The sequence below is a fragment of the Plecotus auritus genome, assembly GCF_963455305.1.
Source record: "Plecotus auritus genome assembly, chromosome: 1".
Taxonomy (NCBI): Eukaryota; Metazoa; Chordata; class Mammalia; order Chiroptera; family Vespertilionidae; genus Plecotus; species Plecotus auritus.
Genome location: NC_137770.1, coordinates 247,605,801 through 247,633,501, shown reverse-complemented (window position 1 = coordinate 247,633,501; position 27,701 = coordinate 247,605,801). Strand labels below are relative to the sequence as shown.

The window sequence follows — 27,701 nt, the reverse complement described above, 5'->3', positions numbered from 1 at the left end:
ACGGGGCAGCGTCCTTCTCCGCTTTTAAAGACTTGCCCTGAAGGACACAGGCAGGGCCGCGGCATCACCCAGCCACGATGACACCTGGTGCCCACAATCCCTCTCCTCCCCTCCAACGGCAGAGCCCGCTTAGGCGACCCTGGACACGAGGCTCTTCCCGGCCTGCCTGGACGGAGGCCCGCAGCCCAGGACCCCGGACAAAGCGTTTTCGGAGACACCACGTTACCTGGCCTGGGAGACATGTCCCCTGGCCCTGGCCGTTTGTCCTTGAACATGCAATGCCCCCCCCCCCCATGACCTTTAGACAAGCAGACTTAGTTTTTCCTTCACGAGTGACAAAAGCCACACAAACAGAAAGCGCTCAGGGCAACGGCTGCCTGCCGCCTTCCCTGGCACCTAGTGACAGCAGGCAGGGCGAGCCTCCCTGGGGCTGAGGCCTTGTGGGGGCTGAGGCCTGGGGGGCTGAGCCCTGGGGGGGCTGAGGCATGGGGGACTGAGGCCTGGGGGGACTGAAGCCTGGGGGGCTGAGCCCTGGGGGGATTGAGGCCTTGTGGGGGCTGAGGCCTGGGGGGGGCTGAGCCCTGGGGGGACTGAGGCCTGGGGGGCTGAGGCCTTGTGGGGGCTGAGCCCTTGTGGGGGCTGAGGCCTGGGGGGCTGAGGCATGGGGGGATGAGACCTGGGGGGACTGAAGCCTGGGGGGCTGAGCCCTGGGGGTGCTGAGGCCTGGGGGGCTGAGGCCTTGTGGGGGCTGAGGCCTAGGGGGCTGAGCCCTGGGGGCACTGGGGCCTGGGGGGCTGAGGCCTGGGGGGACTGAGGCCTGGGGGGTTGGGGCTTGTGGGGGCTGGGGCCTGGGGGGGGGTGCTGAGGCCTTGTGGGGTCTGAGGCCTGGGGGGTCTGGGTGAGAAGAGGGCCCGCAGAAGGCAGCCAAGGACAGTGAGGCCCCAAACCACACTCAGTGCCAGGAAGCCAGGGTCCCGGGCAGCCCCCCCACCCCTAAGTAGGGCGATGTGGTGGGAGGGCAGTGCTGCTGCTCCAGGCAAGTAAAAACCCGAAACCAAGGGCCCAAGGCAGGGCCCCCGGCATCCTGAGCCCGCAAACCAGCACTCACACTGGGAGGGCTCTTCCCTCCACAGCCTGGAGCCTTCAGGTCCCTGAGCTCGCGCCCCACAACCTCCAGTGCCTGTCCTCCTAAGGGACCTGCGCCTCCCCGCTGGAGGGGGGGGGGCACCTGGAGGGCACGGGTTTAAGGAAACTCCACCCGGAGGGCCACTCTCGCGGGGGACGGGAGTTGGGAAGCGGATCCAGAAAAGTGGTTCGCCTGGGAGGAGCGGTGAGTTCCCCGGGCCCATCAGCGACACCGACCTCGGATGTCCGAGGTGCCCTTTGGTCACCAGTGACCCCACCGGAGCCACAACCCCCCAACCAAGACCTGGGCGCCGGGGGACCCTCCCGCTTCGCGGGCCCGGTACCCAGAGGGTGCCACTAGGACCCAGCGCCCAGGACCGTGCGCCCAGCCGCTCTGGCCTCAGCAGACACGAGCCTGGGCGGGCGGGTGGCGGGGACACAGCGCCCGCAGTGCGACTGGCGCAGCCGCCGAGGCTCGGGGCGCGCCGCCCAGACCCGACCCCGACCCCGCGCCGAGGAGGGACGCCGCGCCGGGAGATGGGGGAGCGCGCGGGTGGGCGCCGGGCACGGGTGGGGGCGCCGCTGGCCGAGGTGTGGAGCGGTCCCGGTTCTGGAAGGCAGGGCCCAGTGGATGGGAATCCGCTCTGGACACAGGGACGGGGAGAGGAAACGGGGTTCTCTCCAGAACCCGGGGGAAGTGGCGGGGTCTGCCCCGGAATGCGGAGAAAGGTCGAGAAGTACCTTCCAAGCCCAGGATGGGGGGAGGGGGAACGGGGAATGAAGAGTCACCGGGCGCAGGACTCAGGAGTGGGGTCCGCTACGGGCTGGGGTAGGGGGGTCACGAGGTGCAAGCGGACACGGAGGGCGAGGGAGAGGGGCCGCCCTGGGCGCGGGCGGGGGCGGGGGTGCACCCAGGCCGGCTCCGTCGCGCACGGGGCTGGGCTCCTTCCTGGGCACAGCCGCTCGCCGGGCTGCAACGGGGACCGGCCGCGGGGGAGGGCGACGTCAGTGCCGGGCGGAGTGCGGAAGGTCTGCGCGGGCGGCGGGACGGGGCCGCTCACCTTGGGTTTGTACAGCCACTTTCGGAACCTGTGCATCATCGCCGCGCCGGCCCGGCCCGCCCGGCGGCCCTCCCTCCACGGCGAGGCGCCCGGGCCCGGCTGCGGCAGCGGTCCCAGGGCGCCGGGGGGCGCCGGGCAGGTGCGCAGCCGGGAGATGCTCCGCCAGCGGCGCGCGGCGCGGACCCGCAGACCACGGCGGGCGACCGACTGACGCGGCTCCAGGCGCCGGCGCCTCGCCGCTCACTGACACCCGCGCCTCCGCCGGCCCCCGCCTCCCGCGCTGCACATGCGCCGAGGCCCGTGAGCCCCCTGCCCGCCGCCCGCGGTCCAGGCTGCCCAATCCGCGCGCCGCGCCGCGCCGGGCCCCGCCCGAGGCGCGCTCCCTGCCCGGGGGCAGCCCGGGCGCCTAGCGGGGCCTGGAAACTACAAGTCCCGTCTGGCATCGCAGGGGCGGGGCCCTGTACGCGGTGCCCTTTGCCGCGCCGTGCGCGCAAGGCATTCTGGGGGTTGTAGTCTTCTCGCTACGGCGCCGGAGCGTGATGCGGGTTGCTAGGCGACGACACCCAACCGGCACGCCCTTCTTCCCACCTGCGGCAGACGCCCGGGTGCTTGCAGGATCCCAGCGGAGCAGGAGCGAAGCGGGGCACCCACCGACACTCCCGGGTCCCTTCGCGCCCTCTCGTGCCGGCAGCCCCGGTGGCGGCGGGTGGAGGCGAAAAAGAAGGTGCGAGAGCGCCGTGGAGCCGCCCGCTGGCAGGTACGGAGGCGGAGAGGTGGGGCCGGAGTGGAGGGGCGAGGCTGTGCCCGCACCCGCATCCGCACCGCCCCACCACCTACGGGCAGCTCCCCGCGTCCTTGCTTTCGGTCACCACCTTTTTGGACTTCCCAGCTCCTTGACTAAAGTTAATGGCGCTCTTTTTTTTAATAGCCACAGTAAACCAAACTTAAAGGAAAAAAAGGGTAATTCCCCCCGTATTCACTATTTTCCCTCCCCCAATATCCACTATTCCACACACCCCCCCCCGCAACGGTGCCCCAATTTGAACCCATAAAAACAGTCACCAAAATCTGAGAACCTATCATGTGCGGAGCAGACGCTGAAAACAAGTATGGGGGTTCGCTTTAAATCCCACTGTCAGCCGGGGAAAATGAGACACAGAGAGGTCGCCGCGCTCTGGCCCGGAGAGGGGATCCAGGGCCGGGTCTGCCCCCCTACAGCCCGCGCTTTCCCTGCCCCCGCCCAGCGCCCCCTCCGGCTGCTCTGAAATGGGGTGGTTTAGGAGCAGGAGAGGGGAGTGGCGCCTGCCCGAGAGAGAATGTGCTCTCAGCGCTCCTGCCTGTTACCCCGGCACAGGGTGGGGGTGTCCGGATGGTGCTGGAACCCCGGCCCCTCTGTTCCGTTAAAGTCAGTGTGAGTCTGGGCAGGCAGTGTCCTGAGTGCACTGAAAGGTTTCGCGTTCAGTTCATGGTCAGGGTGCATGCCGTGCCGGCTGGACCTCTGGTTGGGGTGAGTACCGGAGGCCACAGATGGATGTCTCCCCGTCCTCCTCTCTGGGTGCCGGTGGTCACCCACGTCCGTGCCTGAGACCCTGCTTGACTTCCCCGCTGGCCTCCAGCTGCCACCCAGCCGTGGTTCCCCTAAGCGTACCCCCCTCATCTCCAGTCCCGTTCAGCCTCGTCTCTCCTGAACCCACCACTCCCAGCCCCTCCTCCGAGGCTGTCCATCAAGTCGTCCCTGACCTTGATGCTGCTAAACCCAGTGATGGGAGCTCAGCCCGCCTCTTCTCGAGCTGCAGCAGCAGGTGACCCGCTGCGTGCTCCCCTCCCAGACACTGTCCTACTGGCCGGGAGCATCACCCATCCCGGGTCACCTGTCACCGCAGTCTCTGCCGCTCCCTGTGGCTCTTCCCTGTCTCCTTGGCCGACGCCTCCTCTGGCTCTCTGACCTTCCATCACGAGAGCCTCCAGACTTGGTCCTGGGAAGCATCTCCGTCCTTTCGGGCGACTTCCTGCGGTCATGTTTCACAAACAACCATTTCTCCCAACCTGTCCCTCACTCCCATCTCCAGCCGGGGCCTTGCCCTGGGAGCCCACGCCCCGCCCCCCTGTTCTTTGCCAGTTAGGGGTATGACAGATCCCCTGAAACTCCGCGTGTCCCACTGTGCTCTCCACCTTCCCCCTGAAACCCGCCCCTCCCCCAGCCCCCTGGCCCAGCCTGAGACCTCTGGCAGACAGGGGCTGGACTGTTCCCGGCGTCTGTCTTTGACTGGCTCCAAGGCGGGGACGGCTGCTGCTGCTCAGAGGCTCCTGCCCAGTTGGAGCTGCTTGGGATGAAGGCTGACCTCAGGGCAGCGGGCGTGTGGGTCAGGATTGGTTTCGGCTGCATGGAAGGAAAATGCCAGCATCACCGGGGGCCTAACTAAGATTGTTCACGTTTCCGTAAAGGACATCCAGAGGGAGGCGATCCTGGGAGGTGTGGCCGCCCCCAAAACTCCTCAGGGACCTGGGCCCTTCTAGCTTGCTCTTGTGCCGTCCCTACCGTGCTTCCTCGCAACGCAGAATGGCTGCCCGAGTTCCTGCCATCCCCTCCTGGGTCCAGGCAGCAGGATGGAAAGATGAGAAGGGTATGCCCCTCCCTGACCCAGAGACGTTCCCTACGTCGCCGACCCTGTCACTTCTTGTGCCCAGCTGCCAGGGAGTCTGCAAAAGGCTCAACGAAAAATCAGGGTTTGTTTCCTCGGGAGGAACGGGAGAGTGTCGATTGAAAAACAACCAGCTTTGCCCTGACCGGTTTGGCTCAGTGGATGGAGCGTCGGCCTGGGGACTGAAGGGTCCCAGGTTCGATTCCGGTCAGGGGCATGTGCCTTGGTTGTGGGCGCGTCCCCAGTGGGGAGTGTGCAGGAGGCAGCTGATCAATGTTTCTCTCTCATCGATGTTTCTGGCTCTCTATCACTCTCCCTTCCTCTCTGTAAAATATCAATAAAATATATTTTTAAAAAAAGAAAAAGAAAAACAACCAGCTTTAAGCGCAAGCCGTCAGAGCATGACTTGGCAGCAGCCCTTGGGAGACTGGCTTTCATCAGAATTAAAAGCCCGGAACGGAGTCTGTTTAATTAAGACACATTTGGGATCCACGCGAAGGAAGCGTCTCTGGTGCTTGAGGGTGTTGGACTCGTTTGTCTGGAGTAAAATTTAACTCTCGTTTCTGTCGGATTTGCTAAGGAAAGGGGAGCGTCGGCCCAGCCCACCCCGGAGTTTCCTTGCATCTGAGAGTGTCAAGTCCTGATTAGTGAAGTTAAAAATCAACCCCCCCAAAAAATCAGCACACGTGGGCACTCCATCCCGCTGCCCGCATAGCTGGTTTCACACCGTTAACGTAAAGCCGAGCCCCGGCCGGTGTGGCTCGGTCCGTTGGCGCGTCACCCCCGGCACTGAGAGGTTTCGGGTTCGATTCCCGGTCAGGGCACATCCGGTTGGATCTCTGGTGGGGTGTGTAGAGGAGGCAGCAGGTGGATGTTTCTCTCTCTCCCTCTGAAATCAGGGGACACGTCCTGGGGTGAGGATTGCAAAAATATCACATAAATAAAGCCGGGGTGCTGAAGGCACGCAGCAGAGTTGGACGCACATTAATACCTACTAGCGTTTCCCACCCAGAGGATGTGAGTGCTTTTTGTAACCCTCACCCGAGGGTGTTTCCCCATTGATTTTTTAGGGAGAGGGAAAGACAGAGAGAACGTCGATGTGAGAGAAACACGTTGTCTGGTTGCCTCCTGCACGCGCCCCGACCAGGGCCGGGGCCGGGGAGGAGCCTGCAACCGAGGTACGTGCCCTTGACTGGAATCGAACCCGGAACCCTTCATTCTGCAGGCCGACGCTCTCTCCACTGAGCCACACCGGCCAGGGCAAGATGTGAGTATTTGACAAGTTCATAGCCAGGGGTGGGCAAACTTTTTGACTCGAGGGCCACAATGGGTTCTTAAACTGGACCGGAGGGCCGGAACAAAAGCATGGATGGAGTGTTTGTGTGAACTAATATAAATTCAAAGTAAAGGAGCGGAGGGGAGAGCAAGAGAACCCTCCGCTCTTTCGGCTCCGCAGGCCGGATAGAACAGCCCAACGGGCCGGATCTGGCCCACGGGCTGTAGTTTGCCCATGGCTGTATAGGCTGATTGTCGTGGGAATCCGTAACCTGAGAGCCTCTTTTGCGATGAGCACCTTCCAGGCGTGGCCGCTGCTGGCTGGAGTTTGCAGAAGGGACGGTTCAAGCCCAGCTGGGCTGCTCCCTCCTCCCCACCACCCTCCACAGACGCCCCAACCCCGGCACCCTCCCCTGCGCTCAGTCCGGGCCCTCTGCACTGGGGAGGGTGGCTGTTTCTCTGGCTGCTCCCTGACTGGCCTCATCACCACCGGCCCCTGGGACCGCCCTCTCTCCAGGGGTCAGGCTCCAGGACGGGAGGGGACGCTCCCACTGCACACACGCAGGCCACCACTGTCCCCGCCTCGTGAGGTGCAGGAGGCCTGGGTCATTCCTCCAGGCAGAGCCGAGCTCAAGGCAGACACAGGAAGGCGGGGCGAGGGCCCCTCCTAGGGTAGCCCCCCCATGACCACCACAGGGGGACAGGGGCCAGAACATTGTTTATAACATTATATATAATAAAAACATAAAATGTATTTTTATTGATGTCAGAGAGAAAGGGAGAAGGAGAGAGAGAGAAACATCAATGATGAGAGAATCACCAATGATGGCTGCCTCCTGCAGGGCCCTCCCCTGGGGACTGAGCCCACAACTGGGCATGTGCCCTGACCAACCAGGAATCGAACCCTGACCTCCTGGTTCCCAGGTCGACGCTGAGCCGCGCCGGCCGGGCTATGGATTAGACGTTTTATCCTGGTTGACTCCTTGCCTTGCGAGCCCCACATTGACGGGTGCCTCTTCGCCAGCTGCGGCTCATCCCCAGGGGTCACGGGTCAGGCGGAGGTGCTGGGCCTCAGGGACTCCACAGGCAGGACGACCCCTCAGGGGGTGGGGAGCCTGGCCCCCCAACCCCATTCCCCGGCTCGACACAGCTGTGTTCTCGTTCACGTGTACGTGCTCAGTAAGCACATCGCGGCCCCCGTGACTTCCCAGCGAAATGAGGAAAGCCGGACTTGGTTGAAGGCAAAGGATCCGTGAAAGCGACGGCTTACCAAGCGCTAACGTGGCCTCGGGCAGGTCTGGCCCTGGATGTCAAAGGCACATTCCAGGTTAAACTGAGGGCGCCGCCGTTTAGGACACGTGGTCCTCTGTGTGTTTACATTCTGCCATTCACTCCATCGACACCTCCTCCGTGGCACCTGCTGGGTACCCCCGCCCCAGGGCGCGGTCTGGCTGGGCCAATAGCTGGTGCCCAGGAAGGCCCGGCCAGCGTGGAACCGGGGCCTGAGAGGAAGCCCGCCCCTTGAGCAGCAGCCGGTCCCAGCCCCACCCCACAGCCCCTCCCGGGCCTCCCAGGGGCACCGGGCACACCGTCTCCTCCAGCCCATGGGCCGCCAGGATGTTCGGAGCCCATGCCAGGCCCGGCCACGGCCGCTGCGCTCCCTGTCTGGGTCTCGCTCCCTCATCTTTAAAATGGGGGTGTTGAAAAACAAACAAAATAAATTAAGAAAATGGGGGTGTCGAACAGGGTGACCTGAGGTCTTCTTGCCCTGGCATTCTGTGATGAGGCCCCACGTCCCGCGGGGCAGGGCCCGTGGAGTAACCCTGACTGCGCCCCGGGCTGAGGTCCCGGCCTGTGCACAGCTGTGGGGTTCGGGGACCCGTGGGGGCAGCCTGGGCCGGGCAGCAGAGGATGACAGACGTCCTCAAACGACGGCCCGCGGGCCACACGCGGCCCACCGAGGACATTGATCCGGCCCGCCCGGTGCCGCTGCCTGTCCTGCTTAGCAGCTGACTCGTCCCGGGCCTGCAGTGCACATAGGAATTTGTTCATAGTTTTTTTTTTAAACTATAGTCCGGCCCTCCCACGGTCTGAGGGACAGTGAACTGGCCCCTGTTTAAAAAGTTTGAGGACCCCTGGTGGCCCGGGGCGGCCACAGCAGGGCCCCCACTCCCATTCACGTCTCCCCGCCAGGTGCGAGGGCCGGGATGCCGGCGGCCTCCTGTCATGTGGGTGAGGGTCCTGGCCGCTGGGGTTGGAGGCCGTGGAGGGTGTGACCTGTGGGGTTTGCTTGCAGGGCGCCTCCCGGGAAAATGGGGTACCACGGGAAATGCATCGAGACTGTGATCGAGCAGCTGAACCGGTTTAAGCCGGAGAAGGACAGCGCCGAGCAGCTCCTGGAGGATGCGGCCGCCTCCCTGCAGGTGGGTTGGCGTGGCCGGGCGCCGGGACCCCTCGGCAACACCCCAGGTAGCAGCCCCCCGGGGGAGGGAGCAGCCTCGGATTCCTCCTGACACAGACGAGGCCGGCCGGGCCTGTGGGTCACCTGCTGGGGACAGAACCCCAGTCGCCCCGGTGCCGTTCCCGTGTCCTCAGTCTTGCTGTCCCCGACTGCAAACAGAAGAGAGTCGGCTAGAGGGCACCCGGCGCCCTGCCCGCTGCCCCAGCCCCACGGTGTGCCGTCGTGCCGCAGCCAGCTGCCCTGGGCCGTAACCCCTGCTGTGCTGTGTCTGTCCGCCAACTGGCCAGGTCCCCAAGGCCTCGGGGCGGCCCACCCGAGCTCAGCCCCCCTCGGGGGTCCCAGCCCTTCTTCCCCGCACGGCCCACCTCACGTCCCCGTGGAGATGGCTGTCCCGCAGGTCTGTCCTTGCTCCAGCTGCGCCCACCACCCCAGCGGCGGCCTCAGGCCTCCCCTCACAGGTCCTTCTGTCCACCTGCCAGCTGTTGGGGGCAGGTGCCTGCACTGCAGGGGTCCCGCCCCAGGCCGGGGGGCACACCCGTTAGATGGAGCAGGCGCAGGACGCCCCGTGAGCAGGGAAAGCTGCTCCGATGGTCCCGGCCTGAGCCCCCGTCACCACCACCATCGGGGCTGCTGTGGCAGACGCGTTACTGACGGCGTTTGCCTTCACCGCCAGCTGCAGCCTGGCTGTTAGCGCTGCTGACAGGGCCTCCAAGGAGAGCTCGTGGCCCCCAAGGAGGTGACCCCGCAGCCCCCCGCCTGCTCAGGTGTGGCCTCTGCTGCGCCCTCCTGGGTGGGCCCTGTGTGTAGCAGTAGGAAGCCCCGGGGCCGGCCGGGCGGGCGGGCATGCACATCGGGGCCGGAGGGGTTCTGGGACCTGGGAGAGAGTTTGACCCTGACCCAGCTCCCCAGGCCTAACCCGTTCTGCAGCGCAGGGCACCCCATCCTGCCGCCTGCTCCCCAGAGCCCGCCTGCAGCCCCCCCCCCCGGCCACTGCCCTGGCTGTGGCCCCAGGCCCCTGGCTTCCCCCTCAGCCACCCCTTGCGGCCATTGCTCCAGCTTTGAAAGAGCCCTCGGACCCAGTCCCGCAGCTCTCTGACCTCCGCTGCCCGCCGCTCAGGCAGAAGCAGTCCAGCTAGTGTCCTCATTTCATAACGTGACCGGGCCGGGCTGTGACCACGAATCGTTGGGGGATGCTTTTCCCACGACCCTGGGCGAAGGCAGCGGGCAGGTGGGCTCCGGGCAGGCGAACGAGAGGTGACCGGCAGCCGGCAGTCGCCCAATCCAGGGGTGCGGCCAGCGGGGGAAAGGCCCAACTCAGCCCCAGCCAGACGGGAGGGAAGGTGGGCAGAGCAAGAGGGAGGGGCTCGGGGTTGCATCCCCGAACTCAGGCCCCGCGGGCGGCCACAGCCCTCTGGCCTCGCTGGCAGGCGGGCCCCGTTAGGAGCCCGCTCCAGAGCAGGGGCACGATTCGGGCCTCTCCCTGCTGCCTCCCAGCCCAGCCCCAGGGACCCTCTGCTGGCCCCGCCAGGTGGACCCGGTTGGCGCCCTCTGACCCCCTCAGTCACCCCTCTCTGACGGGCGGGGCCGATCTTCCCCAGAGGCGTGGACCTGGCCGTGGGCTAAGCCTGGCACGCGGGCGGGTGTCATTTCCTGCTGGGCTCTGCGTGCGCGGGACCCTGGGCCCGGGGCAGCCCTGCCCGGCCGCCTGGCTGGGGCTGATGGCTCAGGGCCTGCAGCGCGGACTCAAGGGCCTGACCTTATGAAAAACACACTCACCTTCCCGGACGCGGGCGTGACCCGGGCAGGTGGAGCGGCTGTGGTCCGAGCCTCGTGGACAGGCGCTGTCGGCGGGCGTCCACAGTCACACACCTCCACGCCGTCCCTGTGATGGCTGCTTTCTCCCCGGCCTGCTCCCCCTGCCCGCCTCTGACAACGTGGAATCAGCTCAAGGGGGGCCTGGGGCCGGTGCCCTCCAGTCGGGGCTCAGCCCAGGGGTCAGGGGAACCTGAGGCAGAAACCTGGTGGCTGAGACCAGAGCCAACCCAGAGCGGGACCCCTCTCCCCTGGGGGCAAGGCGCTCCCTCCCCCATCTGGTGAGCACCCAGCTGACATCCTAGCAGGGAAGGGTGATCCGCCAGCAGGGGTGCTGCTGGGCGAGGGGCCTGGGCAGTGTCTGGCGGGACGGGTGGTCAGACGGGTGGTCGGACGCATCCCAGGTCAGGTGGCATCTGAGCAAAGACCCGACAGGAGCAGGGAGCATGCCTGCAAGGAAGAGCGTGCAGGCAGAAGGAACAGCCTGCACGGAGGCCCTGAGGAGACACCCCTTTATTAGAAAAGCAGAGGGAGGCTGTGCAGCCGGAGTGGACGGGGGTGACCGTGACCGGCGGTGACGCGGGGACTCGGGCCCCGCCCACACAGGGCCTCGCTGGCCATCGGACGGCCCCTCCTGTAATGTCCTGAGGGAGGATGGACATGCTCTGACTTCTATTTTAAAAGAGCCTCTTGGCGAAAAAAATAAATAAATAAATAAATAAATAAATAAATAAATAAATAAATAAAAATAAATAAAAGAGCCTCTTGGCGGCTGGTTTGGAGACAGACTGAGGGGTGGGAAAGAGGAAGGGCCGAGAGCCGCAAGGACCCCCTCGCCTCCGATGGGACATGGGTGAGAGAGACATCAGGAAGGACTCAGATGCTGCAGCGAGGTGGGTGGGGCGGGCCTGAGGCCCTCTGACACAGAGGCCGAGCCAGGGGGAGCCGCTGTTACTGCAGCTGGAGCAGGAGTCTCGCTGTGTCAGCAGGGAGCCCGGAGCCGGGGGGGGGGGGGGGGGGGGGCAGGAGCCTGGCGGGCAGGCCTTGGAGGAGGGGGGCAGGGAGTTCGGCAGCTGGCCTTGTGCTGTGAGCCTCGGGGTTCATGTCTGGGGAACCCGGACGCAGAGCCGCCGGGGACTCTGGAGGGAGCAGCAGTGACCTGGCCACAGGACAGCATCCACAGGACCTTCCCTTGCTGTCACTCTTTTTTTTTGGGGGGGGGGGAATTTTTTATTCATTCATTTAACAACTTTTGCAGGAGCTTGCTCTTTTTTTATTGTGAAAAATACACACATAAAATTGGCCGTCTCACCCGTCATTAGGCGCACAGGTCAGCGGCGTTAGCACAGTCACCACCCTCGCCTCCGGGACTTTCCATCTTCCCAACTGAGACTCTGTCCCCGTTAAACAGGGACGCTCCCGCCCCGCCCCGCCTCGCCCCACCCCCAGCCCTCCATCTGCTCTTGGTTGACTCTCTGGGACCACTGTTAGGTGGCCGAAGGAGGCCAGCGTGGTGAGGGATTATGAATTTATTGGATCATCCGCACACCGGGTGGCTGAGCCCGGATGGTTCCAGCAGCCCGTGAGGGCAGTTTTTTTCTGGGCGGAGACTTCTTTATGCATTCCCGGAGGGGAGAGAATGAAGTGGTCAGCACGAGTGAAATGTGGCCTCAGCAAAGGGAATGGCCATAGTGAAATGACCTGAAAAGCCAGTTCCCGGGGGAGGGGTATCGACTCAATTGCTCCATCAAACCTAACAACCACATGTGGGTGGGCTTACGGGGCGGCCCTTCCTTCCCTCCAACGCCTGGTGGTTCTCCGTGTTTATTTCTGTTCTCGCTCCACCTGCCATCGCTACCCAGGACCCACGGGACCCATTCCTGCCCACCCCCTCGCCCCTGCTCCCCGTCCTCGGCCCTCCAGGGCTGCGAAGGCGGCGCGGCCCCGCCCAGCCTGTGTCTCCCGCAGGCCCTGAGCCTCAGGAAGCAGGCCTTCGTCCTGGAGGTGCTGTCCGGCTGCCTGGAGTACCGCAAGCCGCTGGCGGTCGTGGTGGACGCCTTCTACGCGCAGGAGGGCCGGCTCTGCCTGTGGGCCGACTACAACCGCTTCCTGGGTAAGCCCGCGCGGGTCACCCACAGACGGTGCCACCGTCCCTGCCGGAGCCCTCGCCGCCCGGGGGGGCGGGGGGGGGGAGCGGGGGGTCCCAGTGGCATGAGGCCATGCGTTGCTCAGGACTGACCAGCTGAAATCCTGAGCAACGCTCGTCCCCGAGCGAGCGTGGGGGAAGCGCTCTGAAACTAAGAATGCCCCCGTCTGGGACGAGGTCGCCCGTACCACTGTGTCCTGGTTACAGCTTTTGCCCGGGGCCACGGGGGGCTTCGGCCTTTGGTTACGCCCCCAGCACCCCGGCAGTGCTTCTGGCTGACTCCCCGAGGTCAAACCCCAGCCCCCGCTCGCGGGCACACCCTCCACGCGCCGCCCTGTCTCCCTAGTGACCTGCTACCTGGCCACGTTCCAGCTGCAGGAGCTCGGCTTCCAGCTCTTCAGCAGCATCGTCAGGTCGCAGCCTGCGGACAAGATGCGCAAGGTGAGCCGCCAGGCCCCGCCGCCCCGGGCAAGGTCTGTCCCAGGCCGGCCGCACCTGCCCAGCTCGTAACGAGAGAAGCTGCTGGTTTGTCCTGTGTTCCGACAAGGGGTCTGTGCGTTGCCCCTGCGGTGCAGAGGGCCGCCCGGTGGGGCACAGCCAGCCGGTTCGTCTGTGCCTGCAGCTGCCCCCCCCCCACCCCACCCATCAGGTGGCAGCCGCCACTGGGAAGCTAACGGGGTCCCATGTCTTCTGAAACCCGATGGTCAGCCCGAGGGTGGGAGCTGGGAACAGCTCTCAGAAGCCATGGCTGTCCTGGGCAAGGGCTGGGGGGACAGGTGGCTTCCCGGAACCCTCCCACTGGCACTGCCTGGGCGGGGAGGGCTGTCCCGTCCACGTGTGGATTCCAGAGCCCGTGGAGGGATGGGGAGGCAGGCAGTTCCAAGAACTCCCTGGAAGTGGGGTGCAGGCCTCCAGGTTCTAGGGAGTGGCTGGGGCACGGGGCCCCCCAGTGAGCCCACCTCCAGCCGGGCTGACCCAAGAGCCAGACACTGTAAGCAGAAGCCGTCTGGTGAGGGCAGCACCCCCACAGTGGGCGCCCCAGCCCAGCATGAGGGCGGGTGAGGGAGGTCTGTCCCCAGGGGCCTCCTGCCTGGCGTGCACGCTGGTCTCCTCTCCTGGTTGCGTTAGCCCCACCTGCCCTTGGGCACGGACTCTCCCGGGAGGGGCACTAGGTGTGGGTGCCAGGCCGAGCCCCCACCTCCCACTCCTCCGTCAGTTCCTCGGGTTCTTCTTCAACCCCTTGAACCTGAACTCGTGGGTGCAGGACGAGTGGAGCCTCATCTACGAGAAGGAGCTGGTGAAGACCTGGACGGCCCCCCTGCTGAGGTGGGCGGGGCTGCGCCCACTCCGATGGCCTAGGGGGGTCCCTTCCTGCTCACAGGTGGGCGGGAGGGGTGAGGAGCTTCAGGTGAGGCAGGGCTGGGACCTGCAGGGACCTGTGGGGCTCCAGGCCTGCCCGGCCTCTTCCCACAAATTCAGGGGGTACGGTGGGGTGGGGAGCTCCCAGTGGATTCTGGCCTACACCTCTGTCTGGCGCCTCCAGGGCACCACTGCTGGGCCCGCCACCCCACAGCTGCCTCGCTGCCTTCCCACGCCTCATGCCAGGCCCGGGCAGTGCCAGAATCCCTGGTGCGGGCAGGAGGGCCAGCACGGTGGCCTGGCCCTGCCCTTGGCCTCCGCGGGGCAGCTGCTGGGGCCTGGGTGCGGCTGCCCCCACTGCTCACCCTCCAATAGGATGGGGAGCCACCTTACCCTCCTGGGACAGGCAGACCATGTGGGTCAGCGTGTGTGGGAGGCCCGGTCCAGGGAAGGCGGCCCCCCTGTGGAAGGCGGCCCCCCGGGCACGGCACGTCCTCAGTCCCAACCGCGCTGGACGGTGCCCACCCTCAGGGCTCTCACCTGTGGCTGGATCTGCTGGGCCCTGAGAGCCACATCTGACAGCTGCCCTCCTCCCCCGACCACCCCATGTGCAACCTTCCCCTGCCTTCCCGGGGCCGGCCCATCACAGCCTGTCCCTGCCCACCTGCTGGCCTCGGACGTGACTCCCTCCCTCTAGTAACCTGCTCCTCAGGGGGACAGGAGCCATTCCAAACCCTGCTGCCTGCCCCCGGGAGCCCCCCAGGAGGGGAGACCAGCCAGGTGGGTGATGGTGAGCTGTGCCTGCATGGGGTGTGGGGGCATGAAAGGGGGACCCGGCCTTGGGCAGCCTAGCAGGGCCCTTTCCAAACCCCTGCTCCAGGGCACCCCACCTGGGCTTCCTGCCCCTGCCACCTCCTCCAGCCAGTAGTAGCTCCCGTCCCAACTGCGGCTCATCCTCAGAGGCCCTGGATTCCAGCAGCGGGGTCTGCTCGGTCCCATCCTCGCAGCTCCCCACTCCCTGTCCTCGCAGCTCCCCACTCCCTGTCCTCGCAGCTCCCCACTCCTTGTCCTCCCAGCTCCCCACTCCCTGTCCTCCCAGCTCCCCACTCCCTGTCCTCCCAGCTCCCCACTCCCTGTCCTCCCAGCTCCCCGCTCCCTGTCCTCCCAGCTCCCCGCTCCCTGTCCTCCCAGCTCCCCACTCCCTGTCCTCCCAGCTCCCCGCTGCCTGTCCTCCCAGCTCCCCGCTGCCTGTCCTCCCAGCTCCCCGCTCCCTGTCCTCCCAGCTCCCCGCTGCCTGTCCTCCCAGCTCCCCGCTCCCTGTCCTCCCAGCTCCCCGCTCCCTGTCCTCCCAGCTCCCCGCTGCCTGTCCTCCCAGCTCCCCGCTGCCTGTCCTCCCAGCTCCCCGCTCCCTGTCCTCCCAGCTCCCCGCTCCCTGTCCTCCCAGCTCCCCGCTGCCTGTCCTCCCAGCTCCCCGCTCCCTGTCCTCCCAGCTCCCCGCTCCCTGTCCTCCCAGCTCCCCGCTCCCTGTCCTCCCAGCTCCCCGCTCCCTGTCCTCCCAGCTCCCCACTTCCCTAAGACAGCAATGTCACAGGCCTCAGTTTCCTAATCTGTCCCAGAACATACCGCTCTGCAAGACTCGGTGTGGGTGGTGCAGCACCTGCCCAGCTGTAGGCACTCAGTGAAGAGTGGCTGGGGGTTCCACTGTCACCCCCACCGTGAGGCCGAGCCAAGCTCTTGGGGGCCCTTCAGGTCTCGAGGGCCCCACTGCCAGCCTGCTTAGAAGGAAGCCTCAACAACCTTTCTCACCTTTGCCTTCAAGATGGCAGCCGGAGGTCCAGGGACTCATCAACCAGCTGGAGGGGGCGGCGGCCATTCAGTCCCCTCCTTCAAAGGCCAAGGCCACGGAGCCCAAGAAGTTCAACCTGACTGTTCCCAGGCCCCGGGCCATTCCAGTGCCTGAGCTTGTCCCTGTTGTGGCCAAGCCAAGACCAGTAAGTGCCAGCCATTTGCAGTGGGCACAGGCCATCCAGGCTGGGAGAGTGGGCCCTGTGGGCCAGGGGCGGCTGGGCTCAGACCAGAACAGGGGCATTCGATGGTGGCTAGATGGATGGATGGATGATGGATGGATGGATGAGTGGATGGATGGATAATGGATGGATGGATGGATAATGGATGATTGGATGGATGGATGGATGGTTGGATGATGGATGAGTGGATGGATGGATAATGGATGGATAATGGATGGATGGATAATGGATGATTGGATGGATGGATGGATGGTTGGATGATGGATGAATGAATGGATGGATGATGGATGGATGATGGATGGATGGATGATGGGTGGATGGATGAATGGATGGATGATGGGTGGATGGATGAATGGATGATGGATGGATAGATGAATAAATGGATGGATGATGGATGGATGATGTGTGTATGTATGGATGGATGGATGGATGATGGATGATGGATGGATGATGTATGGATGGATGATGGATGGATGTATGTATGTATGGATGGATGGATGATGGATGATGTATGGATGGATGATGGATGGATGATGGATGATGAATGGATGATGGATGAATGGATTGGTGGGTGGACAGATGATCGGGGTCTGTTGCTGAGCAAGCCCACAGTTACCCATGGGTAGGACCCTCAATGTTTCTGGCCTCCGATCCCCAGGCTCAGTGTTTTTGTCTCTGGTCATCTTCCAGCTGCATCTCTCCCACTCTGCCTGGCCCCTGCCTGCCCTCCACCATGCCCCACCCTGACCCTCAGTTGTGTGTGTGCCTCTCAGCCTGGACTGTGAGATGCTGGTGGCCAGCCATCTCCCCTGGGGTCCCTGGCAGCTGTGCTGGAGCCACAGGCTCGCCTCCCCCAAAGCCTCCCAGCCCTGTTCCATGCCCAGGACCCTCTTCGCCTCCTGGGAGAGGGCCCACTCCAGTCCACTCACCCACTCACTCAGCATGTATGGAGGGAGGCCGAGCGTGTGCCAGGCCCTGCCTTCAAGGAGCATTCCCTCTGGGGGCGGGGAGGGTGGACTCAGAGCAAACAGGACGAGTGGTGTGTTAGCTGGGGTAGCGCTGAGGGAAGGCCACCCAGGGACGGGTGAGAAGTCTAGGAGGAGCTGCCGTCAGTCGGGAGAGCAGCTGGGACAGGCCTCCGGAGGTGAGAGGTGAGAGCCGTGGGGTGAAGAAAGTGGGCGGTGAGTCAGGGCTCAGAAGGGGCTGCAGCGCAGACCAAGGCCCTGGGCGGTGCCTCCCTCCCACACGCAGGGGCAGGAGGGGAGGAGGGGGCGGCAGAGGAGGCACTGGGCCAGCCAGGCCACGCCCCGAGGCAGGCTCCCGTCCATCTGGCCGCAGCGGCAAAGGAGAGGGTGAGAGGTGGTGGCCGGAGTCTTGAAGCATCCGGACTGCTTTGGCCATGGTGCTGGAGACAGAGAGGTGCTGGGGGGTAACGAGGGGGACCCCGAGACCATGTGGGCTGGAATGGACCACGTCAGGGTCAGGCTGGGGAGGGGTTTGGGGGAGGGGGAGGTTTGAGGTTTGGACAGGATGAGTTCTCACGCCTGCTCAAAGCGCAGGGGAGGGGGCGCGGAGTTCGAGGCTGGAGTCCAGGGTCCCCGGCGGCTCTGCCCTGCCCCCGCTTGGACACTGCTCCCTCAGGTGGCTGAGGGCCCCGTGGCGTGGTGGGTCTGCTGTCTCTGTGTCAGCGCTGGGCTCCTGCCCTTCGCTGGCAGCTCCGGGAGCCCATGACACTCCTGGCCTCGCCTACCACCCCCCCCCCCGCCCCGGTCAGGCGTCCTCGGCCTGTCCCTCCGGGGTCCAGTGGCCTGGGCCACCTTCCTTCCTGCTGCTGGCCTGTCCTTCCCTCCCCAGGATGACCGCCAGCACCCACGGTCCCAGAGTAGCTCCAAGGCCTCCCTTCCAGCCCCACCTCTCCTGGGTGGGGACCACAGCCCACTCCCACCCACCACCCGGGGCCCCGCCCATCTACACACCCTCAACTGCAGCCTCTGACGGTGGCTCTTCCTCCCCCCCCCACCAGGTCCCCAGGAGCACCTACCAGTCACCCAGGGAGCCGCGGGTGCTGGAAATGACCAAGAGCTACAATCGCCGGAAGGCAGAGGTGAGCTGCCACAGGGGACCCCAGCCTTCCTGGAGAGGCAGAGAGGAGGAAGAGGAGGAGGAGGAGGAGGAGGAGGAGGAGGAGGAGGAGGAGGAGGAGGAGGAGGAAGAGAAGGAGGAGGAAGAGAAGGAGGAGGAGGAAGGGGAGAGGGAGCAGGAAAAGGAGGAGGAAGAGGGGAGGAGGATGAGGAAGTAGAGGAGAAGGAGGAGAAGGAGGAAGGGGGGAGCAGGAGGAGGAGGAGGAGGAGGAGGAAGAGAAGGAGGAGAAGGAAGGGGAGAGGGAGCAGGAGGAGGAGGAGGAGGAGGAAGGGGAGGAGGAAGAGGAGGAGTAAGGGGAGGAGGAGGAGGAGGAGGAAGGGGAGTGGGAGCAGAAGAAGGATGAAGAGGAGGAGGAGGAGGAAAGGGAGAGGGAGGAGGAGGAGGAAGAGGAGGAGGAGGAAGAGGAGGAAGAGGAAGAGGAGGAGGAGGAGGAAGAGGAGGAGGAAGGGGAGGAGGAGGAGGAGGAAGAGGAGAGGGAGGAGGAGGAGGAAGAGGAGGAGGAGGAAGAGGAGGAGGAAGGAGGAGGAGGAGGAAGGAGGAGGAGGAGGAGGAGGAAGGGGAGAGGGAGGAGGAGGAGGAGGAAGAGGAGGAGGAGGAAGAGGAGGAGGAGGAAGAGGAGGAGGAAGGAGGAGGAGGAGGAAGGGGAGAGGGAGGAGGAGGAAGGGGAGAGGGAGGAGGAGGAGGAGGAAGAGGAGGAGGAGGAAGAGGAGGAGGAGGAGGAGGAGGAAGAGGAGGAGGAAGGAGGAGGAGGAGGAAGGAGGAGGAGGAGGAGGAGGAAGGGGAGAGGGAGGAGGAGGAGGAGGAAGGGGAGAGGGAGGAGGAGGAGGAGGAAGAGGAGGAGGAGGAAGAGGGGGAGGAGGGAGCCGGTTCCGCACCTTCATCCCTTGGGCCACGCACAGGGTGGTGGCCCCTGGGGCTGAGCCGCTCGTTGGCCCCCCAGGAGCTGCTGCTGAAGGCGAACCTGGAGGAGATGCGCTGTGCGATGCCCTGGGCCCGCGGGGAGCCCCCCCTGCAGGTGACACCCTGCCCCCGCCCTTCAGGGGCCCTTTCTCAGCCTAGGAAATGGCGCCGTTCTGAGGCACCTGCGGCCTTCCCGGGACCGCTCAGCCCCGAGGGCCAGGCTCCCAGTGCCCGCCAGGCGGGTGAGCTCGTGGGCAGGGGCGCCGGGTCCAGAGCCGCCGGGAAGCCTCGGGCGGGTCCCTCTGGGTGATGCCAGGCTCCCACCCTCAGCATTTACTCCTCCGTGCGGAGAGGGTGACGGGCAGGGCAAGGAGGGCGAGTGGCCCGTGGACACCGTGGGCGCTGGCCCGGCCCGGCCTCCCCCCCTGGGCCCCCCCTGCAGCTGGGGCAGGTGGGGGGATGGGCACGCAGCCTCCCCACAGGGTGTGACTGCTGAGGTCCCATGGGGCCTTTACCAGCTGCTCCCCCCGCCCCCCCTTGGCTTGTGGTGCCCACGGCACAGGCTGGGGGGCAGCCCCGGAGCCGCGGGGAGATGGAGCCGGGTCGGAGGCCAAGCCCTCTGACAGAGCTGGGGTCCCGGTCCGGCCCTGCCTGGTCCTCCCGGGCAGCCCAGTGCCCCACAGGCTGGGGGGTGCCTTGCAGGACAGAGGTGCTGCCCCGGGTTCGGGTGAGCTCGTGTGCAGGGCAGGCCTCCCAGAATGCCCCGGGGGGACGGGGGGGGGGGGACGGGGGGTGGACGGGGGGGGAGGGGGGCTCCTGCGGACTCTGGTGCTGGCCTGCCCCCCCGCAGGGCTCCAAGAAGCTGCGGCTGCGGTACTCTCCCCTGATCCGCCCGAGTCCGAAGCTGACCTTCTACCGGGTGAGGGGTGCTCCTGACCCGTCGGTGGGTGTGGGGGTCCCTGAGCCCCCACCTCTCGCCTGTGCCGCCTCCTGGGGCTGGAGGGCCAGAGCAGAGCCGTGAACACAGCCCGCCCCTCCCCACAGAGGGAAGTGCTTGGGCGGGGGCAGAGGTGGGGGCCGGCGGGCGGGGCCCTGGCTGCCCCCCAGGCACCCCATCTCAGCCCCCCACTCCTCCCGCAGCCCAACGAGGTCCCAGTGAAGCTGAACACGACGGCCATCCTGCGGGAAGGGGCCCTGTACCAGCGGCAGGTGGAGAAGGAGCTGCAGAGGTGGGGCAGGAGGGTGAGGGCAGGCCGAGGGGGGGGGCCCAGCAGGCTGGTGTCGGGGTCACAGATGCACCCTAGAAAGACCATCTCGGCTCAGTGAGGGAGACGCTCTGGGTGGAGCAGGCTCAGGAGGCTGCGGCCCAGCCGGACCGGCCTCGGGGTCACCGCCTCCCCCCCCACCCCCACCCCCGTCCCGGGAGCCCTCCCCTGAACTGCCAGCGCCAGCCCCTGCTCTTGGCCCAGAAGCAGGGCCGTGGGTGGGAGCGTGGCTGAGAGACAGACAGGTGGACAGAGGGATGGTGCCCGACAGACAGGTGAGGGGAGAGGAGAGGAAGGGGGTGGGAAGATGTGGGTGGAGGCGGTGCCAGGGCGGGGCAGGCGGGTGGCATGGCTGCTGGGTGAGGGCCCGCCGCTCCTGCGCAGGGTGGACAGGGCTCATGGACGGGGCCGGGGACTTCTCCGAGTTCCTCGAGTGGCAGCAGAAGATGCAGGCGAAGGACCGGGAGGAGCAGCGGGCGGCGGACGCGTGCCGGCGGCTGCAGGGGCAGCTCAGCCGCGAGGAGGCCGCACTGGCCCGGCAGCAGCTGCTGCAGCAGAACCGGCGCCGGGCGGCCCAGGAGAAGGAGGCGGTGAGGGCGCCGACCAGGCTCTGCCGGCCGTGGGCTGCGCTCCTGTGGTCATGGGCTCGCAGCTGGCCCTGGGTCACTTTTCCCTGAGTTCCCCCCTCAGCCCCTGGCCGTGTCCCTGCCTCCCCCCTCAGCCCCTGGCCCTGGCCCCTGCCTCCCCCCTCAGCTCCTGGCCGTGTCCCTGCCTCCCCTCAGCCCCTGGCCGTGTCCCTGCCTCCCCTCAGCCCCTGGCCCTGGCCCTGCCTCCCCCCTCAGCCCCTGGCCGTGTCCTGCCTCCCCTCAGCCCCTGGCATGTCCCCTGCCTCCCCTCAGCTCCTGGCCCTGTCCCTGTCCCCCCTCAGCCCCTGGCCGTGTCCCTGTCCCTCTCAGCCCCTGGCCCTGGCCCTGTCCCCTCTCAGCCCCTGGCCCTGTCCCTGTCCCCTCTCAGCCCCTGGCTGTGTCCCTGTCCCCTCTCAGCCCCTGGCCCTGGCCCTGTCCCCTCTCAGCCCCTGGCCCTGTCCCCTCTCAGCCCCTGGCATGTCCCTGCCTCCCCCCTCAGCTCCTGGCTGTGTCCCTGCCTCCGCCCTCAGCTCCTGGCCTGGCCCTGTCCCCCTCTCAGCTCCTGGCCCTGGCCCTGTCCCCTCTCAGCCCCTGGCCCTGGCCCTGTCCCCTCTCAGCTCCTGGCCCTGGCCCTGTCCCCTCTCAGCTCCTGGCCCTGGCCCTGTCCCCTCTCAGCTCCTGGCCCTGGCCCTGTCCCCTCTCAGCTCCTGGCCCTGGCCCTGTCCCCTCTCAGCCCCTGGCTGTGTCCCTGCCTCCCCCCTCAGCTCCTGGCCCTGTCCCTGTCCCCACTCAGCCCCTGGCCCTGGCCCTGTCCCCTCTCAGCCCCTGGCTATGTCCCTGTCCCCTCTCAGCCCCTGGCCGTGTCCCTGTCCCCTCTCAGCCCCTGGCCCTGTCCCTGTCCCCTCTCAGCCCTTGGCCCTGTTCCTTCTCAGCCCCTGGCTCTGGCCCTGTCCCCTCTCAGCCCCTGGCTGTGTCCCTGTCCCCCCTCAGCCCCTGGCCCTGGCCCTGTCCCCTCTCAGCCCCTGGCCCTGTCCCCCCTCAGCCCCTGGCCCTGGCCCTGGCCCCCCTCAGCCCCTGGCCCCCCTCAACCCCTGGCTGTGTCCCTGTTCCCCCTCAGGCCCTGGCTGTGTCCCTGTCCCCCCCCAACAGCCCTCCAGACCTTGCGCTGCTTCGGGGCTGGGACAGGCCCTGGGACACGGGTCGGCAGGGGCTGTGACGGGCCCTGTCCCAGCAGATGGCGGAGCTGATGCAGCGATGCGCGCAGCGGCGCCTGCAGGAGGAGCGGTGTGCGCAGGAGCGGGTGGAGCAGGCGGCGGAGGAGCAGAAGAACGTCAAGGCCGCGCAGATGAAGCTCCTGCGGGACCGGCGCCAGGCAGGTAGGTGGGGCCTGGGGTGCAGTCAGTGAGGGCCAAGGTCCCGGAGGGAGCCCCGGCCCAGCTGCTTGGGACCCTGAGCAGCCCCCTCGGCCCCAAGCCCAGGAGTTGACTGCGGAGATGCTGGCCCTGCACCAGCGCAGCGCCGAGGCGGCCCGGGCGGAGCAGCGGCGGCGCTGTGAGCTCATCGCCCATCTGCGGGCCATGGAGACACAGCCCACGCGCAAGGGCAAACTCGTGGACCTGACCCAGGTGGGTGCGCGGCCCCGGGGGCTCCCCGTGGCTCCCTGTGCCTGGCATTGCCGTGGGAGGGCGTGCCCACGATGCCCGCCTCCACCCAAGCCGAGCTCCATTGTGCCCAGCTGCGGACCCCACACCACGGCGCTGAGGCCCGGGGCTGGAAAAGGGGGTACACCTCGGTGACCCCTGAGGACGGGGCCAGGGCTCCCGGGTGTGGACAGGGTGGGCTTCACCTTGCTGCACCTTTTGGGAGGCCCAGGACTCCCCAGGAGGGCGGGCGGTGCAGGGAGAGGCAGGACCTCACAGGACCTCACAAAGGCCGGACCTCGCAGGCGGGGAGCCTGTGTGCAAAGCTCCACCGCAGGCCAGGCTGGCACGGCGAGGCGGGGCAGGCTGGTCCCGGGCCCTGGCTGGGGCGGCACTGGTGAGCTCCATCTGGGCTGAGATGTGCAGTCACCCCAGGGGGTCTGGGGCTGCAGAGGGCCCGGGCTGGAGAAGCCTCCGGATGGGGATGGCGGACATTCCCACAGACTGCACTGGGCAGAGCGGAGGCGGGTCCTGGGTGAGGGGCCAGGCCCCTGGAAGGCGGGCGGGGCACCAGGAGGAGCAGAGCAGGGCCAGGCTCAGGACACGCTGGGCAGCTGAGCTGCTGGCCAAGGCTCTGGCGCTTTGGGGCCCCCACCCCCCACCCCCAGATCCCGGGGTACGGCCTGGAAGGGGAGATGTCGGTCGTGGAGCTGCGAGAGCGGCTGGCCCTGCTCAAGGAGGCCCAGCAGCGCGAGGAGGAGGAGAAGCGAGACCAGATCATCCAGGGCAAGCGCGCCCGGAGCCAGGAGCTGCAGGCGGCGCTGGAGCGGATCTCGCTGTGCCGCGCGGCCATGGGGAGGTCTGCGGCCTTGAGGTGGGTGCGCTTCCCCACCCCCCCCACCACCCCCCAGCCCAGGCAGTGCCTCCATCCCTGCTGTTATCAGCCAAGCCTCAGGGTGCAGAGAAGGTGAGGAAATAACCCGGTGATGGCGTGAACCCATGACCTAGATCCGGTCCTTGTGCATCTGGGTCATGGTCCGACCTGTGCTGAGTGCCCCAGCCAGCGAGCCAGCTGGCTCTGTACCTTCCTCTGCAGAACCGTCTGGAAGTGCTGCAGGCGTCTGACACTTTGTCCCTGAGCACTTCTGCAAAAGAGCCATTGTCCTGCATAGCGCAGCCCAGGGCACAGCCAGGATGGCTCACAGGGTGCCCCCGGGCACAGCCAGGACGGCTCACAGGGTGCCCCAGGTGTCTGATGTCCTGTTTACGCCGCCCGCCGGGGTCCTGAGTTGTTTGCCGGAACTTTTTCCCTTTTGAAACATCCCGCAGCATGGGACTGGAGCGTCCTGCTCCCCTCGCCCCTCTCCCCAGAGCAAGTGCAGGACCCCCTTTTGTTTGTTTGGGGAACCCTGTGGTGACTTTTCCAACTCCGCGTGGCCGTCCATGGCATCCGGTCAGGCAGCCGCTGGTGTCAGCCCCGGGATGGGCTGGCCTTCGGGCCCTGGCCTGACCCCGTGGGCAAACTCGTGGACCTGACCCAGGTCCTATCACTGCCGCCTGGCCAGGGGCTGGCACACACAGCTCTCCAGAGGAGGTGCCTGAGCGTCACGGGGTGGGGTGGACAGAAGGACGGACAGCGCAGATCCAGTGCTGTGGTCCCGCGTGTCTGCTGCCCTGGTTACGATTCAGAGGACGCCTGGGACAGCCGCTGCGGCTCCCCAGGGCGGCGTGCACCTGGGAGACCGCACCCTTCCCCGCCGCCCTGACAGACCCCCGCCTGTGTGCGCCAACCCCATGGCATTAGTTCATCAGGGGCGATTGATTTATTGATGGATTGATTTTTAAAGATACTTTTATTGATTTCAGAGAGGAAGGGAAAGGGAGAGAGATAGAAACATCCGTGATGAGAGAGAATCATGGATCGGCTGCCTCCTGCACGCCCCACACTGTGGATGGAGCCTGCAACCCGGGCCTGTGCCCTGAGCGGGAATCAAACCCTGACCTCCTGGTTCATAGGTCGACGCTCAGCCCCTGAGCCGCACCGGCTGGACGTTGGGGGCGTTTTAGTGGGCAGTCGGGCTGCAGGGTGGCTGAGGGAACCGCACCTGCCAAGCCGGGGGCTGTGATGTGCCCTCGAAGGGAAGGCGGCAGCCACCAGCCTATGTGGGCGTCTCCTTCAGGAAATGAGGAAATGGCCTGGACAGTGCGGGAAGGTTGCAAAGACGCACCATGTCCCAGGGGTTTCTTCTGGGGGGGGAGGGGTAAAAGGGAGCTTCCCCTGTTTTACCCCAAATACACATGGTTCACGCACATGGATGCTTTCCCAACGTGTAGAGAGCAAAAAGGTGGAGGCCCAGAGCCCTGCCCCAGAGGCCCTGCCCGCACCTCACCCGCCTGCCACTCCATCGCCGGCGGGCAAGGCCCCTGCTATCCGCCCTGTTGCAGGCCCAGGGGGCAGGAGGAGACCCCGGCGGCCCAGGCGACGCCGGCCCCGGACGAGCGCGTGCAGGAGCTGCAGCGCCGGATCGAGGAGGTGGCCGAGCGCCGCAGGCAGGCGGCCCAGCTGACGGCGCCGGCTCCGCGGGCCGCGCGCCCCAAGCCACGGGTGAGCCCGGCGCCGGCAAGCTGGGGGGCGGCGGGGGAGCCGGGGGACTGTGTCAGGGATGCCGCCTGCCCGCGCCGACCCTCTCCCCCTCCCGCGGCGTCAGGCGCAGCTGGAGGCGCAGCACTGGCTGAAGCTGGAGCAGAGCCACGAGCGCAGGCTGCGGGCGCTGCAGCAGGAGAGCTCGGCCTGTGGGCCCGCGAACCGCCTGGAGGCCGCCTGAGCGGGGGGAGCGCGCCCCTGCACCCCGAGACCCCGAGTCGCCTGAGCGGGGCCAGCGCATCCCTGGACCCGAGATCCCCGCGTAATAAAGCGTGCGACCCGCCTGTGCGCCTCCTCTCGCTCGGCCGCCCCCTCCGCCCCGCCCCGCCCCGCCCCAGGCTCCACCTGCCCAGAGCGGCGTTGCCAGATGGAACGCTGGACGCGGGACGGAGACCACCTTATGCCAAAGGAGTACCCGCTCTTTATTTGGAGTCAAATCAACCCGCCCGTATTTTATGTGCTAAACAAGGCCACCCACCCTCCCCTGCACCCCCCATGCCCTGCTCCCCGGCTTCCAGCACCAGAACCCCCTCTGCATGTAGAAACCTGCAACCTGCACTGTGTCCAGGGGCCAGTGGCTCAATCTGGGGAACTGGCCCTTCTCATGCCTCTTCTCATGTAAACCTAACAGCCATGGGGCGTGGGCTGGAGTAGGTCTTGTCCCCCATCCCTAGTCAGGGGGTGAACACTGGTGCTGAGAGGTGGGGTGACCTGGCCCAGAACCAGGACCCAAAGCTGAGCACTGCCCATCCCCTCAGCATCACCCAAAGAACAAGGTTGAGCCGCTGGCACCTGCCTGCCGGGGGCAGGGACGGGTTTCTTCTCCTGGGTCCCGGGTCCCAGCACCAGGCTGGAGAGGGCGTGGCCTTGGGAAGAGGCTGGCTCCCAGGAAGGCGACTGTGGGCAAGCCCATGGGGCGGGGCTGGAAACTGCCAGGTGGGCAGATTGGTCCAGGAGAGGGACCCCAACCCCCCACCCTGCTTGGGTCTGCAGAGAAGATGACACCTCAGCGGGGGAGGCTGGACCCCAGGACATTGGGGTCTGGAAGGTAGGTCACGCGAAGTGACAAGAGCAAAAAAAACAGAGTTCTCCCCCAGTATTCTGAACTGCGTTAGAACCCCAGGACTGGCCCACAACTCAGGCTGGGAAAAAGAGGAATGTCCCACCTCCCTGTCAAATTAGAGCTGGGAGCCCTGCCAGTGTGGCTCAGTGGTTGAGTGTCCACCTATGAACCAGGTGGTCACGGTCGGATTCCAGGTCAGGGCACATGCCCAGGTTGTGGGCTGGATTCCCAGTAGGAGGCATGCAGGAGGCAGCCGATCAATGATTCTCATCACTGATGTTTCTTTTTTTTTTAAATCCTGATTTTTAGAGAAGGAAAGACAGAAATATCAACGTGCGAGAAGCGCATCGATTGGTTGCCTTCTGCATGAGCCCTGACCAGGGCCCTGGCTGGGGAGGCGCCTGCAACCAAGGTAGATGCCCTTGACAGGAATCGAACCCGGGACCCTTCAGTCCACAGGTCGAAGTTCTATCCACTGAACCAAACCGGCTAGGGCTCGTTATTTTTAAATATATTTTATTGATTTTCCACAGAGAGGGAGGGAGAGGGATAGAGAGTTAGAAACATCCATTAGCTGCCTCCTGTACACCTCCCATCGGGGATGTGCCCGCAACCAAGGCACATGCCCTTGACTGGAATCGAACCCGGGACCCTCCAGTCCGCAGGCCAACGCTCCATCCACTGAGCCAAACTGGTCAGGGCAAGGGCTCATTATTGATGTTTCTCTCTCTCTCTCTTTCTCCTCTCTCTCTCTCTCTTCCCTTCTGAAATCAATTAAAATAGATTTTATTAAATTAGAGCTGGGAGCAGATTAAATTTCATTTAGAGAAATAAGCATGACATTTCTTATGTGTTGTCTCGAACCCATTTCATTTGATATCAAGGGCGTATATTGATGATGACCTGTCCAGAGAGTCCCTCAGGAGATCCAAGAGATTCAAAAGGGGGATTATTAGCTCCCAGAACTGGCAATCCAAAGGTAGGGTGGACTTCAGGACATGCCTGATCCAGGAGCTGGCTCCAAACTCAGAGCAGCCCCAGCCTGCAGCAGCAGAAGGGCCGCCTCTTCCTGGTCCCCGAAGTCCTGGTCGAGTGCCTCCTCCGGGTTCCGCAGGTGGGCTGGGCTGGGCTGCTCTCCGTCCTCACCCTCCAGTCTGGGAGAGTCTAGCGCCACGGGGACAGACTCCGGCCCAGGGCGCCCTGGAGGGGCTGCGGACTCAGGCCCAGTTTCCCCGGGGAACATACTTCACAAAGGCCTCACCAAAAGGGGAGGAAACGGAGGCCGGGAGAGGGGCGGGTTAGGTCGGCCATCAGCGCGCGTAAGGGCCGCGTGCACGACAGTCCAGCTCCCCGCCGCCCGCCGGCCGTTACATCCCGCAGACTACAACTCCCGAGAGGCCTTGCGGGCGGGCGAGCGAGGGGCGCCGGCCGCGTATCTCGCGCGAGGAGATGGGAGGTTGAGCTCGCGAGACTGAGCGGGGCCGGAAAGCCGCGTTTCAAAGCGGTAATAGAC

At 65.8% G+C, this 27,701-nt stretch overlaps 2 protein-coding genes across 4 annotated transcripts in view; one reads left to right on the top strand and one right to left on the bottom strand.

The window, feature by feature from the left end:
• The window catches only part of ZFYVE28 (zinc finger FYVE-type containing 28), a 50,745-nt gene extending 48,240 nt beyond the window's left edge, over positions 1-2,505 (bottom strand). For all 3 annotated transcript variants that reach the window (XM_080657893.1, XM_080657894.1, XM_080657895.1), the window contains exon 1: positions 2,187-2,505. In XM_080657893.1, coding sequence (XP_080514019.1) covers positions 2,187-2,225 — 39 coding nt within the window. In that variant the 5' untranslated portion in view covers positions 2,226-2,505. The remainder of the gene's footprint in view (positions 1-2,186) is intronic.
• Positions 2,506-2,885: 380 nt separating this feature from the next.
• Positions 2,886-25,411, top strand: CFAP99 (cilia and flagella associated protein 99). The gene is made up of 17 exons (XM_080656227.1): positions 2,886-2,943; positions 6,054-6,095; positions 8,400-8,526; positions 12,345-12,489; positions 12,869-12,963; positions 13,739-13,848; positions 15,701-15,872; positions 17,932-18,012; positions 18,991-19,065; positions 19,801-19,869; positions 20,091-20,272; positions 20,487-20,805; positions 22,076-22,217; positions 22,315-22,466; positions 23,150-23,355; positions 24,927-25,086; positions 25,190-25,411. Coding segments are annotated over exons 2-17 (2,154 nt in total). The 5' UTR covers positions 2,886-2,943; positions 6,054-6,093; the 3' UTR covers positions 25,307-25,411.
• The last annotated feature ends 2,290 nt before the right edge of the window (positions 25,412-27,701 follow it).

Coding starts and splice junctions, on each gene's coding strand:
- CFAP99 (XM_080656227.1), top strand. Junction 19,066..19,800: donor GCGGGGAGCCCCCCCTGCAG/GTGACACCCTGC, acceptor GCCCCCCCGCAG/GGCTCCAAGAAGCTGCGGCT. Junction 19,870..20,090: donor CGAAGCTGACCTTCTACCGG/GTGAGGGGTGCT, acceptor CTCCTCCCGCAG/CCCAACGAGGTCCCAGTGAA.